Genomic DNA, 15,768 nt, shown 5'->3' on the forward strand with positions numbered 1-15,768 from the left:
TCATAAATGGGTGTTGAATTTTGTTGAAAGCTTTCTCTGCATCTATTGAGATGATCATATGGTTTTTCTCCTTCAATTTGTTAATATGGTGTATCACGTTGATTGATTTGTGTATATTGAAGAATCCTTGCATTCCTGGAATAAACCCCACTTGATGATGGTGTATGATACTTTTTTTTTTTGGTGGTACGCGGGCCTCTCACTGTTGTGGCCTCTCCCATTGCGGAGCACAAGCTCTGGACGTGCAGGCTCAGGGGCCATGGCTCACGGGCCCAGCCGCTCCGCGGCATGTCGGATCTTCCCGGACTGGGGCACGAACCCATGTCACCTGCATCAACAGGCGGACTCTCAACCACTGCGCCACCAGGGAAGCCTGGTGTATGATCCTTTTAATGTGCTGTTGGATTCTGTTTGCTAGTATTTTGTTGAGGATTTTTGCATCTATGTTCATCAGTGATATTGGCCTGTAGTTTTCTCTCTTTGTGACGCCCTTGTCTGGTTTTGGTATCAGGGTAATAGTGGCCTTGTAGAATGAGCTTGGGAGTGTTCCTCCCTCTGCTATATTTTGGAAGAGTTTGTGAAGGATAGGTGTTACGTCTTCTCTAAATGTTTGATAGAATTCGCCTGTGAAGCCATCTGGTCCTGGGCTTTTGTTTGTTGGAAGATTCTGAATCACAGTTTCAATTTCAGTGCTTGTGATTGCTCTGTTCATATTTTCTATTTGTTCCTGATTCAGTCTTGGCAGGTTGTGCATTTCTAAGAATTTGTCCATTTCTTCCAGGTTGTCCATTTTATTGGCATAGAGTTGCTTGTGGTAATCTCCCATGTTCTTATGTATTCCTGCAATGTCAGTTGTTACTTCTCCTTTTTCATTTCTAATTCTATTGATTTGAGTCTTCTCCCTTTTTTTCTTGATGAGTCTGGCTAATGGTTTATCAATTTGGTTTATCTTCTCAGAGAACCAGCTTTTTGTTTTATTGATCTTGCTATCATTTCCTTCATTCCTTTTTCGTTTATTTTTGATCTGATTTTTATTATTTATTTCCTTCTGCTAACTTTGGGGTTTTTTTGTTCTTCTTTCTCTAATTGCTTTAGGTGCAAGGTTAGGTTGTTTATTCGAGATGCTTCCTGTTTCTTAAAGTAGGATTGTATTGCTATAAACTTCCCTCTTAGAAGTGCTTTTGCGGCATCCCATAGGTTTTGGGTCGTCGTGTCTCCATTGTCATTTGTTTTTAGGTATTTTTTTATTTCCTCTTTGATTTCTTCAGTGATCACTTCGTTATTAAGTAGTGTATTGTTTAGCCTCCATGTGTTTGTATTTTTTACAGATCTTTTCCTGTAATTGATATCTAGTCTCATAGCATTGTGGTCGGAAAAGATACTTGATACAATTTCAATTTTCTTAAATTTACCAAGGCTTGATTTGTGACCCAAGATATGATCTATCCTGGAGAATGTTCCATGAGCACTTGAGAAAAATGTGTATTCTGTTGTTTTTGGATGGAATGTCCTATAAATATGAATTAAGTCCATCTTGTTTAATGTATCATTTAAAGCTTGTGTTTCCTTATTTATTTTCATTTTGGATGATCTGTCCATTGGTGAAAGTGGGGTGTTAAAGTCCCCTACTGTGAATGTGTTAGTGTCGATTAATGGCTGTTAGTATTTGCCTTATGTATTGAGGTGCTCCTATGTTGGGTGCATAAATATTTACAATTGTTAGATCTTCTTCTTGGATTGATCCCTTGATCATTTTGTAGTGTCCTTCTTTGTCTCTTGTCTCTTGTAATAGTCTTTATTTGAAAGTCTATTTTGTCTGATATGAGAATTGCGAGTCCAGCTTTCTTTTGGTTTCCATTTGCATGGAATATCTTTTTCCATCCCCTTACTTTCAGTCTGTATATCTCTAGGTTTGAAGTGGGTCTCTTGTAGACAGCATATATATGGGTCTTGTTTTTGTATCCATTCAGCCGGTCTGTGTCTTTTGGTGGGAGCATTTAGTCGATTTACGTTTAAGGTAATTATTGATATGTATGTTCCTATTCCCATTTTCTTAATTGTTTTGGGTTCGTTATTGTAGGTCTTTAGCTTCTCTTGTGTTTCTTGCCTAGAGAAGTTCCTTTAGCATTTTTTGTAAAGCTGGTTTGGTGGTGCTGAACTCTCTCAGCTTTTGCTTGTCTGTAAAGGTTTTAATTTCTCCGTCAAATCTGGATGAGATCCTTGCTGGGTAGAGTAATCTTGGGTAGAGTAATCTTGGTTGCAGGTTTTTCTCCTTCATCACTTTAGATATGTCCTGCCAGTCCCTTCTGGCTTGCAGAGTTTCTGCTGAAAGATCAGCTGTTAACCTTATGGGGATTCCCTTGTCTGTTATTTGTTGTTTTTCCCTTGCTGTTTTTAATATGTTTTCTTTGTATTTAATTTTTTTTTTTTTTTTTTTTTTTTTTGTGGTACGTGGGCCTCTCACTGCTGTGGCCTCTCCCGTTGCGGAGCACAGACTCCAGACGCGCAGGCTCAGCGGCCATGGCCCACGGGCCCAGCCGCTCCACGGCACGTGAGATCTTCCCGGACCAGGGCACGAACCCGCGTCCCCTGCATCGGCAGGCGGACTCCCAACCGCTGCGCCACCAGGGAAGCCCTGTATTTAATTTTTGACTGTTTGATTAATATGTGTCTTGGCGTGTTTCTCCCTGGATTTATCCTGTATGAGACTCTCAGTGCTTCAGGGACTGGATTAACTATTTTCTTTCCCATATTAGGGAAGTTTTCAGCTATAATCTCTTCAAATATTTCCTCAGTCCCTTTCTTTTTCTCTTCTTCTTCTGGAACCCCTATAATTCAAATGTTGGTGCATTTAATGTTGTCCGAGATGTCTCTGAGACTGTCCTTAGTTCTTTTCATTCTTTTTTCTTTATTCTGCTCTGCAGTAGTTATTTCCACTATTTTATCTTCCACGTCACTTATCCGTTCTTCTGCCTCAGTTATTCTGCTATTGATCCTATCTAGAGTATTTTTAATTTCATTTATTGTGTTGTTCATCGTTGCTTGTTTCACCTTTAGTTCTTCTAGGTCCTTGTTAAATGTTTCTTGCATTTTGTCTATTCTATTTCCAAGATTTTGGATCATCTTTACTATCATTATTCTGAATTCTTTTTCAGGTAGACTGCCTATTTCCTCTTCATTTGTTAGGTCTGGTGGGTTTTTATCTTGCTCCTTCATCTGCTGTGTGTTTCTCTGTCTGCTCATTTTGCTTATCTTACTTTGTGTGGGGTCTCCTTTTTGCAGGCTGCAGGTTCGTAGTTCCCGTTGTTTTGGGTGTCTGTCCCCAGTGGCTAAAGTTGGTTCAGTGGGTTGTGTAGGCTTCCTGGTGGAGGGGACTAGTGCCTGTGTTCTGGTGGATGAGGCTGGATCTTGTCTTTCTGGTGGGCAGGTCCACTTCTGGTGCTGTGTTTTGGGGTATCTGTCACCTCATTATGATTTTAGGCAGCCTCTCTGCTAATGGGTGGGGTTGTGTTCCTGTCTTGCTAGTTGTTTGGCATAGGGTGTGCAGCACTGAAGCTTGCTGGTCGTTGAGTGAAGCTGGGTGCTGGTGTTGAAATGGAGATCTCTGGGAGATTTTTGCCATTTGATATTATGTGGAGCTGGGAGGTCTCATGTGGACCAGTATCCTGAAGTTGGCTCTCCCACCTCAGAGGCACAGCAGTGATTCCTGGCTGCAGCACCAAGAGCCTTTCATCAACACGGCTCAGAATAAAAGGGAGAAAAAGTAGGAAAAGAAAAAAGAAAGAAAGAAATGAAGGAAGGAAGAAAGAAGAAAGAAAGGTGGGAGGGAGGGAGGGAGGGAGGAGGGAAGGAAGGAAAGAAAGAAAGAAGATAAAATAAAATAAGATAAAATAAAATTTAAAAAAATTATTAAGAAAAAAATTTGTTTTTAAAAAGATGAAAAAAAAAAAAAACAGACGGATAGAACCCTAGGACAAATGGTGGAAGCAAAGCTATACAGACAGAATCTCACACAGAAGCATACACATACACACTCACAAAAAGAGGAAAAGGGGAAAAAAATCATAAATCTTGCTCTCAAAGTCCACCTCCTTAATTTGGGATGATTCGTTGTCTATTCATGTATTCCACAGATGCAGGTTCATCAAGTTGATTGTGGAGCTTTAATCTGCTGCTACTGAGGCTGCTGGGAGAGATTTCCCTTTCTCTTCTTTGTTCTCACAGCTCCCAGGGGCTCAGCTTTGGATTTGGCCCTGCCTCTGTGTGTAGGTCGCCTGAGGGCATCTGTTCTTCACTCAGACAGGACGGGGTTAAAGGAGCAGCTGCTTCCGGGACTCTGGCTCATTCAGGCTGGAGGGGAGGGAGGGGCATGGAGTGCGGAGCGGGCCTGCGGCGGCAGAGGCCCCCGTGATGTTGCATCAACCTGAGGCGCGCTGTGCGTTCTTCCGGGCAAGTTGTCCCTGGATCCCGGGACCCTGGCAGTGGCGGGCTGCACAGGCTCCCCGGAAGGGGGGTGTGGATAGTGACCTGTGCTCGCACATAGGCTTCTTGGTGGCGGCAGCAGCAGCCTTAGCGTCTCATGTCTGTCTCTTGGGTCCGCGCTTTCAGCCGCGGCTCGTGCCCGTCTCTGGAGCTCCTTTAAGCAGCGCTCTTAATTCCGTCTCCTCACGCACCGGGAAACAGAGAGGGAAGAAAAAGTCTCTTGCCTCTTCGGCAGGTCCAGACTTTTTCCCGGACTACCCCCCGGCTAGCCGTGGTGCACTAACCTCCTGCAGGCTGTGTTCACGCCGCCAACCCCAGTCCTCTCCCAGCGCTCTGACACCGAAGCCTGAGCCTCATCTCCCAGCTCCGCCCGCCCTGGCAGGTGAGCAGACAAGTCTCTCGGGTGAGTGCCGGTTGGCACCGATCCTCTGTGCGGGAATGTCTCCGCTTTGCCCTCTGCACCGCTGTTGCTGTGCTCTCCTCCGCAGCTCCGCAGCTTTCCCCCTCCGCCACCCACAGTCTCCGCCCGCGAAGGGGCTTCCTGGTGTGTGGAAACCTTTCCTCGTTCACAGCTCCCTCCTACTGGTGCACGTCCCGTCCGTATTCTTTTCTCTCTGTTTATTCTTTTTTTCTTTTGCCCTACCCAGGTACGTGGGGACTTTTTGCCTTTTGGGAGGTCTGAGGTCTTCTGCCAGCATTCTGTAGGTGTTCTGTAGGAGTTGTTCCACGTGTAAATGTATTTCTGGTGTATCTGTGGGGAGGAAGGTGATCTCCGCGTCTTACTCTTCTGCCATCTTCCCGATCCCCCCTGCTTATTTTTTATTTTATAATGAATATACAGTAAAGATACTGACATTTTGAGGTTTTACTGCCAAAATTATTACCTGTGCAGTTTTGATCTCTGCAGTTTGGAATTTGAAACTATGGTACTTATTTCTTAGACTGTTCTCAACAGACTTTGGAATTCATTCAATTGTAGAAACTTTTCTTCATTGTCTTGTCTCTATATTTCTGTTATTTTGGTTCATTAGCTGATTGTACCTATACCTGGTTGTACAACATAGCTAATTTTACGTTCTTTGAATAAATTGCTTCCTAATAGCGAGAACCTTTTCTCCCGCTTCCTACTGGGAGAAAACATGGTTGATGTCAACTGTTGAGTAATGTCTTCTATTACTTTATTGTATAATATTCTTGCTAACAATTGTAATGTAGTAGAGGGGAAGAGTTAGGAAGGAAGAGGTTGAATAAATAAAGAAATGAGGGCTTCCCTGGTGGCGCAGTGGTTGAGAGTCCGCCTGCCTTTGCAGGGGATACGGGTTCGTACCCCGGTCCGGGAAGGTCCCACATGCCGCGGAGCGGCTGGGTCCGTGAGCCATGGCCGCTGAGCCTGCGCGTCCGGAGCCTGTGCTCCGCAACAGGAGAGGCCACAACAGTGAGAGGCCCATATTCACAAAAAAAAAAAAAAGAAAAAGAAAAAGAAAGAAATGAGAACTGAAGATATGGAGCTTTTTAACTTAGAGTTTTAAAAAAAAAAGTTTATTGGAGTATAGTTGATGAACAATGTCGTGTTACTTTCTTTAAGTTAGATTTAAAATATAAAAAGCCAAAAGAGAATTTTGGGTGGAATAAGTGAAAAAGGAAACACTGGCAATATACAGATTACCAAAGGGAAACATTGTCATGTAGATGCCTTTAGAATTTCAATCCTATATGAAGAGGGATAGAAACATTTGAAACTAATGTTTGAGTGATCTGTAATTTTGTTTAGGTTTGTGGAGTTCTTCAGAATATTTACGGAATAAATATGAGTAATGATGGTATACAGTGGTTGACAGATTTATTCTGTGTATGGATCATATAGTAAATATTTTCGGGTTTGTGGGCTATATGGTATCTAACTATTGAAATTTGCTGTTGTTTGCAAAAGCAGCCATATATCATAACACAGAGGAGTAGGTGTGGGTTTGTTTCAATAAACCTTTATTTATATTTGACTTGTAGGTCCTAGTTTGCTGACCACTGACTTACAGCACCATTTTCACATAAAATACAAATGTCATAGCGTAAAACTTCATTACTTACTCCTGATCATTAAAAATTCAATAGTTAGAGCTTAAGATAAATTCATTTTTCCTGTTAAATAAGAGCTTGCATTTGACTTAATGAACATTTATTAAAGTTTAATTTTTAACATAATTTCACTGGTGGTTGTGATCATTATGTTTTATTAGAAGATATGTAACTTTTCCCATACAGCCATACTAAATATTTTTAGCATTTGACACGTCTAATGTTGAAATTGTATTTAATTTTGAGTAGGTAAGTAGAATGCTAAGTATTTGTTGTAATTTCTATTAAAAGCTCAACCCAGGAAAATGTCTTTTCTGTTTTTCAGTATAAGTGTGGATCTCAGATAATTTGCTCATTTTCATCGAAAGCAAACTTTTGTTTCCCAGTAATCAGTGAGACTCAAACACGATTTTTCTCGAAGTTATGATTTAATTGAAGGCACATGGGTTTTAGCATAGGATAAATGTGTATTTTAACCTGGGTTCTACCACTTACTAGAAATGATGTCAACCTTAATTTCTTCATTTTAATGGTGTTAATTTTACTTATCCCACAGGGAGTTTGTGAAAATTAAGTTAGGCAATGTCACTAGATGGAGATGACTCTTACTGAATGTTTCCCTCCTTTACTTCCTTTTGGAACTTTTTATTCAGAATTGTATTATGATGGAATGATCTTCCCATTTATAGAGTAAGCCTGTCACACTCAGAATTCTGAAGTTTAACATAGGATATTTGAACCAAGTTAGTTACTATGGGTGATCCATTTTGATGGCAAAAAACTAAAATGGTGTAGTCTTGTCTGTTCTCTCCATGACATTGGCATAGTGGTGGTTTATTTTCTGCCCTGGGACCTTATAGGAATACAGTAATCCATACTAAGGATGACATTTGTGTATTGCTGTTGCAGTAGCATCACGTGAGAAAATTTGAGCTGTTTTATCTTACTTGTACGGAAATATTTCAGTGGAAACTTTAAGGAAAAAGAGTATAGATATACAAATATTTGTGTTATAATGCCACCTCAAACTTAATATTCATTGAAAAAGCAGGACTTTATTGGAGTTTCAGTTTTACCTAGATTATTTAAAATCTTATGTAGCGTAGAAAATAAATTACATAGTTTCAAGTCTCTAAATTAGACTAATAGTTTTAACTTAAGTAGTCAGGGGAAAGAAATAGAACTCTTCGTATGTAGGTTGACCAGTCTTTGATTTGGGGAAGGAGCATTATTTTTGTTACTGTTGTTGAGGTTTTGAAGTTAATGTTTCTGTGACTAGTCAGTTGCATCCTCTCATTTATTTTCTATACATTGTTCAAGTTGGTCATGAATGAAAGCAAGGAATTGGAGAAAAAAATGAAGATAAACAAAACATGGATCAACTACAAATTGCATAATCATTTAACGATTTTAAGTTGACCATTTTGGTCAACAATCCAGAACACTGAATGTTTAGAATTTCATTCAGTTTCACGTATGGCTTCATTTTCTCTGTTGATAGAAAAATAATAGAGACTGAGATTTCTGGCTTTCCTAATAGTTTCATAATCCTGAGAAAGAAGAGGAACTTTTTATTTCAAAAAATGATGACAAGGACTTAATTTTAATTTATATTTTCTTACCATTATTAGAAAATGTAGCTAATAGATTTGGGAAAACTACTAATTTTCTTTGTGTTTTGTTTCTCTCATAACACTGATTATATTTTAGTATTCTCAGGGTGCTTTTATATGTTCTCCTGTACTACTTGAAAATAGTTTATTTTGAAATTTATGCTCACGTATAATGTCAGAAATCAAAGAATAAGAATAGTTGTTGACTTTTATTATGAAACTTAATTCTATCCAAAAATTTTTAATATACTAAATATAATTCTTAATAATAATCTGAAACTTAGTACAAAATCTATGCAATTGTCTTAGTTCACATGCGACCTCATTTAGTGTATCAGTAAGTTCTTTTCTAGCAAGGGAAAGTGGTTTTTAAGTTAGAATCACTCAAATATTTTATTATCTTTATTAATTACTGGGGATTTTGTTCTGTAGGAAGGGCTCCAAATATTTTAGGAAACAAAATAGCATGATTCCTTAATGAAAATTCTAGAAGGTTGGTTCAGTTTATTTTCCTAAGTCATTTCTGCTTAAACTGGTAGTGAGCTAGGGCTTTTACAGAGACATTATGTTAGTTTAGTTATTAAAATGTTTCCTTGGTCATCTTCTAGGAAAAGATAACTTATTTTGTAAAATACAGTATGCATCATTTCTAATATATGAACTATATTTACATATATATTATTTGGGCAGTTACTCTAATGAAAAAAATAAACAGAAGTCTATTTGATATTTAATCTTAATCATATGTAATTTATAAAATGAATATCTCTTCTGAGAATTTTTGCTTTTAATAAAATAATCAAATATAATTTTAATATATTATTTTGTGTTTCAATTTTACATTGTATTTTCATTTAATTTTAATAATTTGCTTTTCTTGTACTTTTTTGGTCTGTTGTCTGTTTTGTCTAATGCATGTCCAGGGTTCTAAGGTTAGTATTACTTCAGTAATTTTCAGGTTTTCAGTTTTAAATTTTATTTTTGCTTATTTATGAAATTTTTGACTTGGTTATATTTTGAGTTTCCATACCATCTAACATTAGGCATATCTTTGGTATATTTAAAAGATTCATTAGAAGGATTATTTTCTCAGTGTACTGATGAACTACTATTTTATTATTCACACTAATCTTTAGACTAAACTATCAGAATATAATGAATACAATAATATTTCAGTCATATGTACAATCAGATTTTAACTGGTTCCAAAGAAAGGAAATTGGTTGGAATATGTGTTAAGATTTAATAATAATCATATGTGGGTGATCTTTATTTTTAAACCTATGCCATGATGTTTATATAACATTTCATCATATTTATAAATTACTATTATATAGAATTAATAAGAACTCCCTTTTAGGTTATTGGTTAAGAATGCTTTTTAGTTTAAAATTTTATTTTGTTTAGTCAAAAATAACAGTGGCAAATTTCATGGATGATTAATAATTCTGTTTATAATTTCTGTTTATAATTTACTCATTTAAAAATGAAAACATTTTGAAGCTTAAGCCTTGTACACTGCAAAATACTTCAAAATAAGATCATTAACTAATAAAATGAGTTAGAGTTCCCGTAATTTTAGTAATTCAAAATGATGAATTTCTTTGAGAATACATCTATAGATATCCTAAGATTCTAATATTTTGAAAAGTTTTCAGAATGCTTAATGGACCTAAGCAATGGTCAGATCTTCTATTCCATTATAAAACACTTATATTGATAACTGATCTTTTAAAAGGAGGTTTTATATAAAATTAATTTTTAAACTTTTATTATAAACAATTGTGTTGTGGTCACCGATTTTTAATTCATGCTATGAAATGATGCTGTATATCAGTGAAGTGCTAGCAAATGAGGAATCTTTATTTAAAAAATCCAAGTAATGAATTAATTATTTCTTTAGGTCATGGATACCGAATTGGCATAATGTTGTAAATCAACAATTGAAAAATTTTTTTTTGTCTATTTACAAGCTCCTCTTAGATAGAATGATTTTAACTCTATTTTGATGTTAAATAGAAGGGAGAAAGGTTGTTACATTTTATACTCCATTTATAATCGTTTAGTTATAAAAGTGCTTGCAGTAGCCAGCTGTCTCTTTTCTTACCCATGTTGTACACAAGAAGTGTTTAAGAGGTCGTTTTTTAATCAGTGTTTCCTGCTGACATTTCCATGTTAACGTGAGTAAGGATATGTCTAGGTAGAATGATGGGTATAAATAATGTCAAATGGAGCATTAAATAGGAGCAGATACCTATGATATATGCTTACCTTGTAGTTGAATTTATCATTTGGTGCAGAAGTAAGGTTAATCCATATGGCTAGTGTGCCCATTTTCAGAAAATTTAAACAGTAGTATTTTTTATTTATAAAGCATTCCTTACTTTTCTCTGATTTTGAGGCACTGAGAAAATGAGGTCTAGTCATAATGAACCAAAATAATTAAAATGTTATATAATGCACAATGAAAAAAGAGATGTTGCTATTGCTTACAAAATACAGAGTTATACATCTTACGAAACACAATGCTTTGTACCATTCCCTTTCAAAGCAGGAAATTATATTTTACCATAGACAATAGTGTAGTGAAAGTACAGCTTCACCAGTCTAGAATGCTACTGATTCTTCTTATTGCTAGTGTCACAAATTAATATCAGTAGAGGAATTAATGATCTTGAGTATTTTTACCCTAAATTTTTATCGTTCATACAAGATACCTAGTGGTTTCACTTTATTCTGAAATGGATAAGAAAGTGTCATAATTTGACAGTTGTCTCCCTTTGATGTCAAATGAAAGTGCCACATATCTTTCCTATTGCTCATCATACATTTATAGGAAAGAAAAATTAGTACATATATTTTTATAAACGAGAATGAGGATTTTAGGAAAGAAATATGAGTTTTATATCTTTGTTAACTAATAAAGTAGAACAAAACTAGTATAAATATATACATGTGATTACTTCTAAATATCTTTATGAAATGATCTTAAGTTTGGAATGTAGTTTTTACAAGTAATGATATTGAAATCTAACATTGATTTTAAAAATAGATTTTTTCCTTTATTTAAAGATAATTCATAGGTAAGCTAATTAAATTTGATAACTAGCTCTTATGATATATGGAATTAGTTTATGATTTATAACTTGTTTTGTTTACAAAATAACTAAACTACTGTTAACCTGCAGTATGTATGTACATGTATTATATTTCCAAATTTTAAGCAAGATTTAAATCTTCTACTTTTTTAAAGACGGAATTGGAAAATATTGAAGTGACACAAGGCATGTCAGCTGAGACAGCAGTAACTTTCCTCAGTCGATTGATGGCTATGGTTGATGTACTTGTATTTGCCAGCTCTCTAAATTTTAGTGAGATTGAAGCTGAAAAAAACATGTCTTCTGGTGGTTTAATGCGACAGTGCCTAAGGCTAGGTAAGTCTGTTAAGAATAACGGTGCATGTTAAATAATTACAGATTACTTTTTGATACTCTGTGATACATAAAATATTAATGATACAATTTGATGATTATGTAATGTAAAGATTATTTTGTAATTCTTCAGAATTACTAAATTAAAAAATTATAATATCTTCACTTTGGAGATTTCATGGAATTGATCTTTAATGGATTCTAATTTGAAATAAAGTCAAATATATTTTGAGTTTTTTCAGAATCAGTTGGACAATAACCTTTTTCACTGAAGTGATTTTAATGTAAATATATTTGTGAATCCTTATTTTTGGTAAACTAATACAGGGTAGTTGTCCTGGGCCCACAAATGTATCAGAAAACCAACAACTAGTTTTATACATATAATGCTAAAGGATAAAATTGACCATGCCAATCTCACTGTTTCTCAGAATGCACAGTTAACATTAATAAACATTAGTGTACCTAATAACACTAATAAACATTAACACTAATAAACATTACTATACCTATGATTTTTTTTGCCGCTATCTTGTGTTACAAATAAAATTTAGTCCTGAAAACTCTTAGTAAATTTAGACCAGCTCCTTAGGCAGGAATCATTCTTACATCTCTTACCTTTTTTAAAGGGAAAAATTATTTATGTTATTTAGTCTTTACAGGGGACCAGACAACTACTGTTTTCAGACCAAAATGGCTACTATTTTCATACTTGCCTTCAAGTGTGAACAGGGAGGACATGAGAAAGTAAGGTATTTGATAGGGAGGACGTTCTTGATATGTATTCTTTTTATCCATAATTTTTAAAATTATGTAAAAAAAACATATATATGTAGTTGCAGGGGAGAAGTTGTTTCTAATCCAAGGACGAAATAAAAACTTGATTTAAGAATGGTGGAATAAATGTACTTTTTAATGTTGTTTTGTATTCTTGTATTTTCCTGAGAGGAGTCATTTCATCTCCATTATAAGGGAAAGATTGACCACATGGAGATCTCTCTGTCTGCCAAGAGGTGTGGAATAATTACTGTGGGCCATCATGGACATTTTCATTGATATTTAACAATAGCTTACAGATTGAACTTTGTTAGAAAGAGAAATATTTTTTTAAATGCCCGGATATCTTGAAAATTGCATTTATTTGGTTATTCTGAACTTTTATTTCTGAATATATTCCAAAGCTTTACTGCTGATTTCATTTTTATCCTAATAATTCTTAGCAGATTTGTTTTTTTATCATCCACAGGAAAGTTTTATAAGTGAATAATAATGAAGCAAACAATTATATGTATGTGCTGTTTACTGTTCTATGCACTTTTCATATATTGATTCAGTTAGTCCTCATAACAGTCCTCTAAGGAAGTTACTGTGTTTATACTTATTTTACCATGAGGAGACTGAGGCACAGATAGTTTAAGCGGCTGGCCCAAGATCACACAGCCCATAAGTGGCAGAGCCAGGATTCAAACTTAGGTGCCCTGATTCCAAAATCTGTACTGTTTATTACTATGCTTTACTGCTTCTTAAAATAAGTAAGTGAATAGACAGAATGTACTTATTGAATGCTTGTTGACAAAGGTGATGTTCCCACCATGAAAATAGGTAGATATTGGGACTGTGAGGCTTGACTATATGGATGTACCCTGTTATTGCCTGAAATGGGGAGCTGTGCTCTATATAGTCACCAAGATAGTCAACTTAAGGGCAGGAGACTTATTATTTAAAAAATCATCAAATATGAATAAGTTTTTTAAAAATTTTAATTGATCCATAAATTTCAGAATTTTGAAGGTTGGAAGGGGATAGAATAAGGAAGGATATATTGGGAGCTTCAAAGACCCTGTAGTATTCTGTTTCTTCAGCTGGTTGGTAGTTTATGGGTAATTTGTTTTTATTTTTTACCTACATGAATGTTTTATGTATACTTTTCATTACTGTGTTTCCTAATTTAAAACAATATTTATTGATCTGGTTGATTTTAAGAATGATAATGGGATGGAGAAAGTGGAAAGAAAGAAAAAATAGAACCAAGCAATTCTTTAAAACACGTCAAAGTCAGCAATTTACATCAATAATATGCTTTCATTTTTTAAAATAGTTTGCTGTGTTGCTGTGAGAAACTGTTTAGAATGTCGGCAGAGACAGAGAGACAGGGGGAACAGACCTTCACATGCAAGCAGTAAACCTCAAGAAGCTGCCCAAGGTGTGACTGCCACAGCAGCTTCCAAGGTAACTAAGCATCTTCTATGTTAAATACTATGTACCTTAAAATTTTTTTTTTTAAGTTCATGAAAACAAAGTGACATGGTATTGCTTGATAATCAGGCAGATGGAGGCTCTGGTCCTGGCTTCTCTTCTTCAGCGTTGTATTATCAAGATTACTTAACCTCTCTGAGACTGGTAATTTTTGGTTACTCGGTGAAGATACTAATAATTTCTACCTCGTAGGGTTCTTATAAGGAAGGATTATATCAGTTCATAGCACTGAAAAGTTCTTAATTATTACTATTTTTAATAGTTACATATATTTTCACAGAGTTCAGTATATGAATAATGCACTTTTTAAATGGATATGCTTTTGGGGATAGAATTCCCATGATAGTCAACAAAAATATATTGAATGCCCATGAAATGAATGAATGGTGTACAGTAGTTCGGAATGCAGCAGTGATTCTCATGCTAAATTAGCTCTATTTATTGTATGTTCAACTGACCATTTGCATCACTTCAGACTTTCAGTAATGTGACTTAAGGTCCTGCATGCTTGACTGTTGCTTACTTCAGCTACAACTTGGAATCCCTTACCCTTGCTTTTACTATTTTGTCTTATTTATTACTGTTTTATTTTAGTCACACTGTAGACTTCATGCAGTTCATCAGAATTTGTTTTAACCTTTAGACTTACACATAGCTTCCCCTTTCTTGAAATGTCCATCCTTATTTTTCACCCCAGTGACTCTGTTCCACTCTTGGCTTTAGCTTAAGTTCAACTTTCTGAGGAAAATGTTTTCTAATACCTTCACTGCCAACCCAGTCTAGGGGAAGTTCCTCTGTTTGATATTTTCATAAAACCTGGAATGTCTCTTGTCACTCACGGTACTTGTAATTAGATGTTTGATACTGAAACAATGAAGGCTCAATAAATGAAGGCATGAAGTAAAAGTTTAATTCATTTAAAAAGTTCTGTGGCTTCAAACTTTTGCAGTTTTCAGGCAGAACAGCCACACATTTAGTTTATCTGTAGTGTAGTGTCTTTCTTTTTCACTACTGTTAGAGACACATTCCTAAAATAATTAGACCATATATTATTTTATTGCTGACAAGTCTCCACAAAGCCCTTCATTGCTTAGAAAATTAACTAGAAACATATCAGCAGTCATGCTTCATGTTATTTGTGTAGGCACAGGAGACTGTATGTTACTTGAGGGCATGTTCGTATCTTATACATCTTTGTAGTTACAGAGCGTATATCGCACAGCACAAACTCTAGAATCAAACAGTTCTGAGTTTGTATCCTGGCTCTACCACTTACTGGTTTTATGAACCAAGACATATTCCTTAGTCTCTTGTGCCTCAGTTTTTCATTTTAAAGACTGGAAGACAGTTTTCCAGTCTTTAAAATGAATATATATATATCTATATCTATATCTATATATGTATATCTTAATGTATAAGGTGTTTGTATAAATTAAATAAAAAGCAATAATGCGTTAAAGTACTTAGTAATTCCAGAAATGCAGTGAACATTCAATTAATACTAATTTCCTTCCTCTCTCTAGCAGTTAGCCATTCAATATATATATCATGAAATGAATAAATAAGTTAGTATTTTTGAGAGCTTAGATCTTAAAGGTGTCTACTTAATTCAGAAGATAATAGGGAACATTTCAAGCTTGTCAAGCCAAGTAGTACACTGATTGTAGAACATGGACAAAAAAGCGCAGTGAGAGGGAAATCCATAGTAATTTAGTTGAGCTAGTCAGTGTCTCTCTAGCAAGAACCTTGGCAATGAAAGATGGATTATAAGTGATGGATATAGAAATATTAGGGAAAAGTTGACTTGGTAAGAAAACACGTTTCAGAATAGAGAATCAATGGAGAGTTGTTTTTTTTTTTTTCTCCCCTATTTTTATTCATTTTTAATGTGACACTTGAGTAAGTAAACCTTA

General features: G+C 35.5%; 1 protein-coding gene across 3 annotated transcripts in view; it reads left to right on the forward strand.

The window, feature by feature from the left end:
• Positions 1–15,768, forward strand: part of NBEA (neurobeachin) — a gene marked incomplete at its 5' end in the record, with an annotated part of 627,381 nt that overhangs the window by 204,169 nt on the left and 407,444 nt on the right. For 2 of the 3 annotated variants that reach the window (XM_082859301.1, XM_082859303.1), the window contains 2 exons: positions 11,422–11,602; positions 13,698–13,828. In XM_082859301.1, coding sequence (XP_082715427.1) covers positions 11,422–11,602; positions 13,698–13,828 — 312 coding nt within the window. Of the gene's footprint in view, positions 1–9,091; positions 9,116–11,421; positions 11,603–13,697; positions 13,829–15,768 lie in introns of all 3 variants that reach the window. The other variant, XM_082859302.1, reaches the window with a different exon arrangement.

The sequence above is a fragment of the Leucopleurus acutus genome, assembly GCF_964270905.1.
Source record: "Leucopleurus acutus genome assembly, chromosome: 18".
NCBI classification, from domain to species: Eukaryota; Metazoa; Chordata; class Mammalia; order Artiodactyla; family Delphinidae; genus Leucopleurus; species Leucopleurus acutus.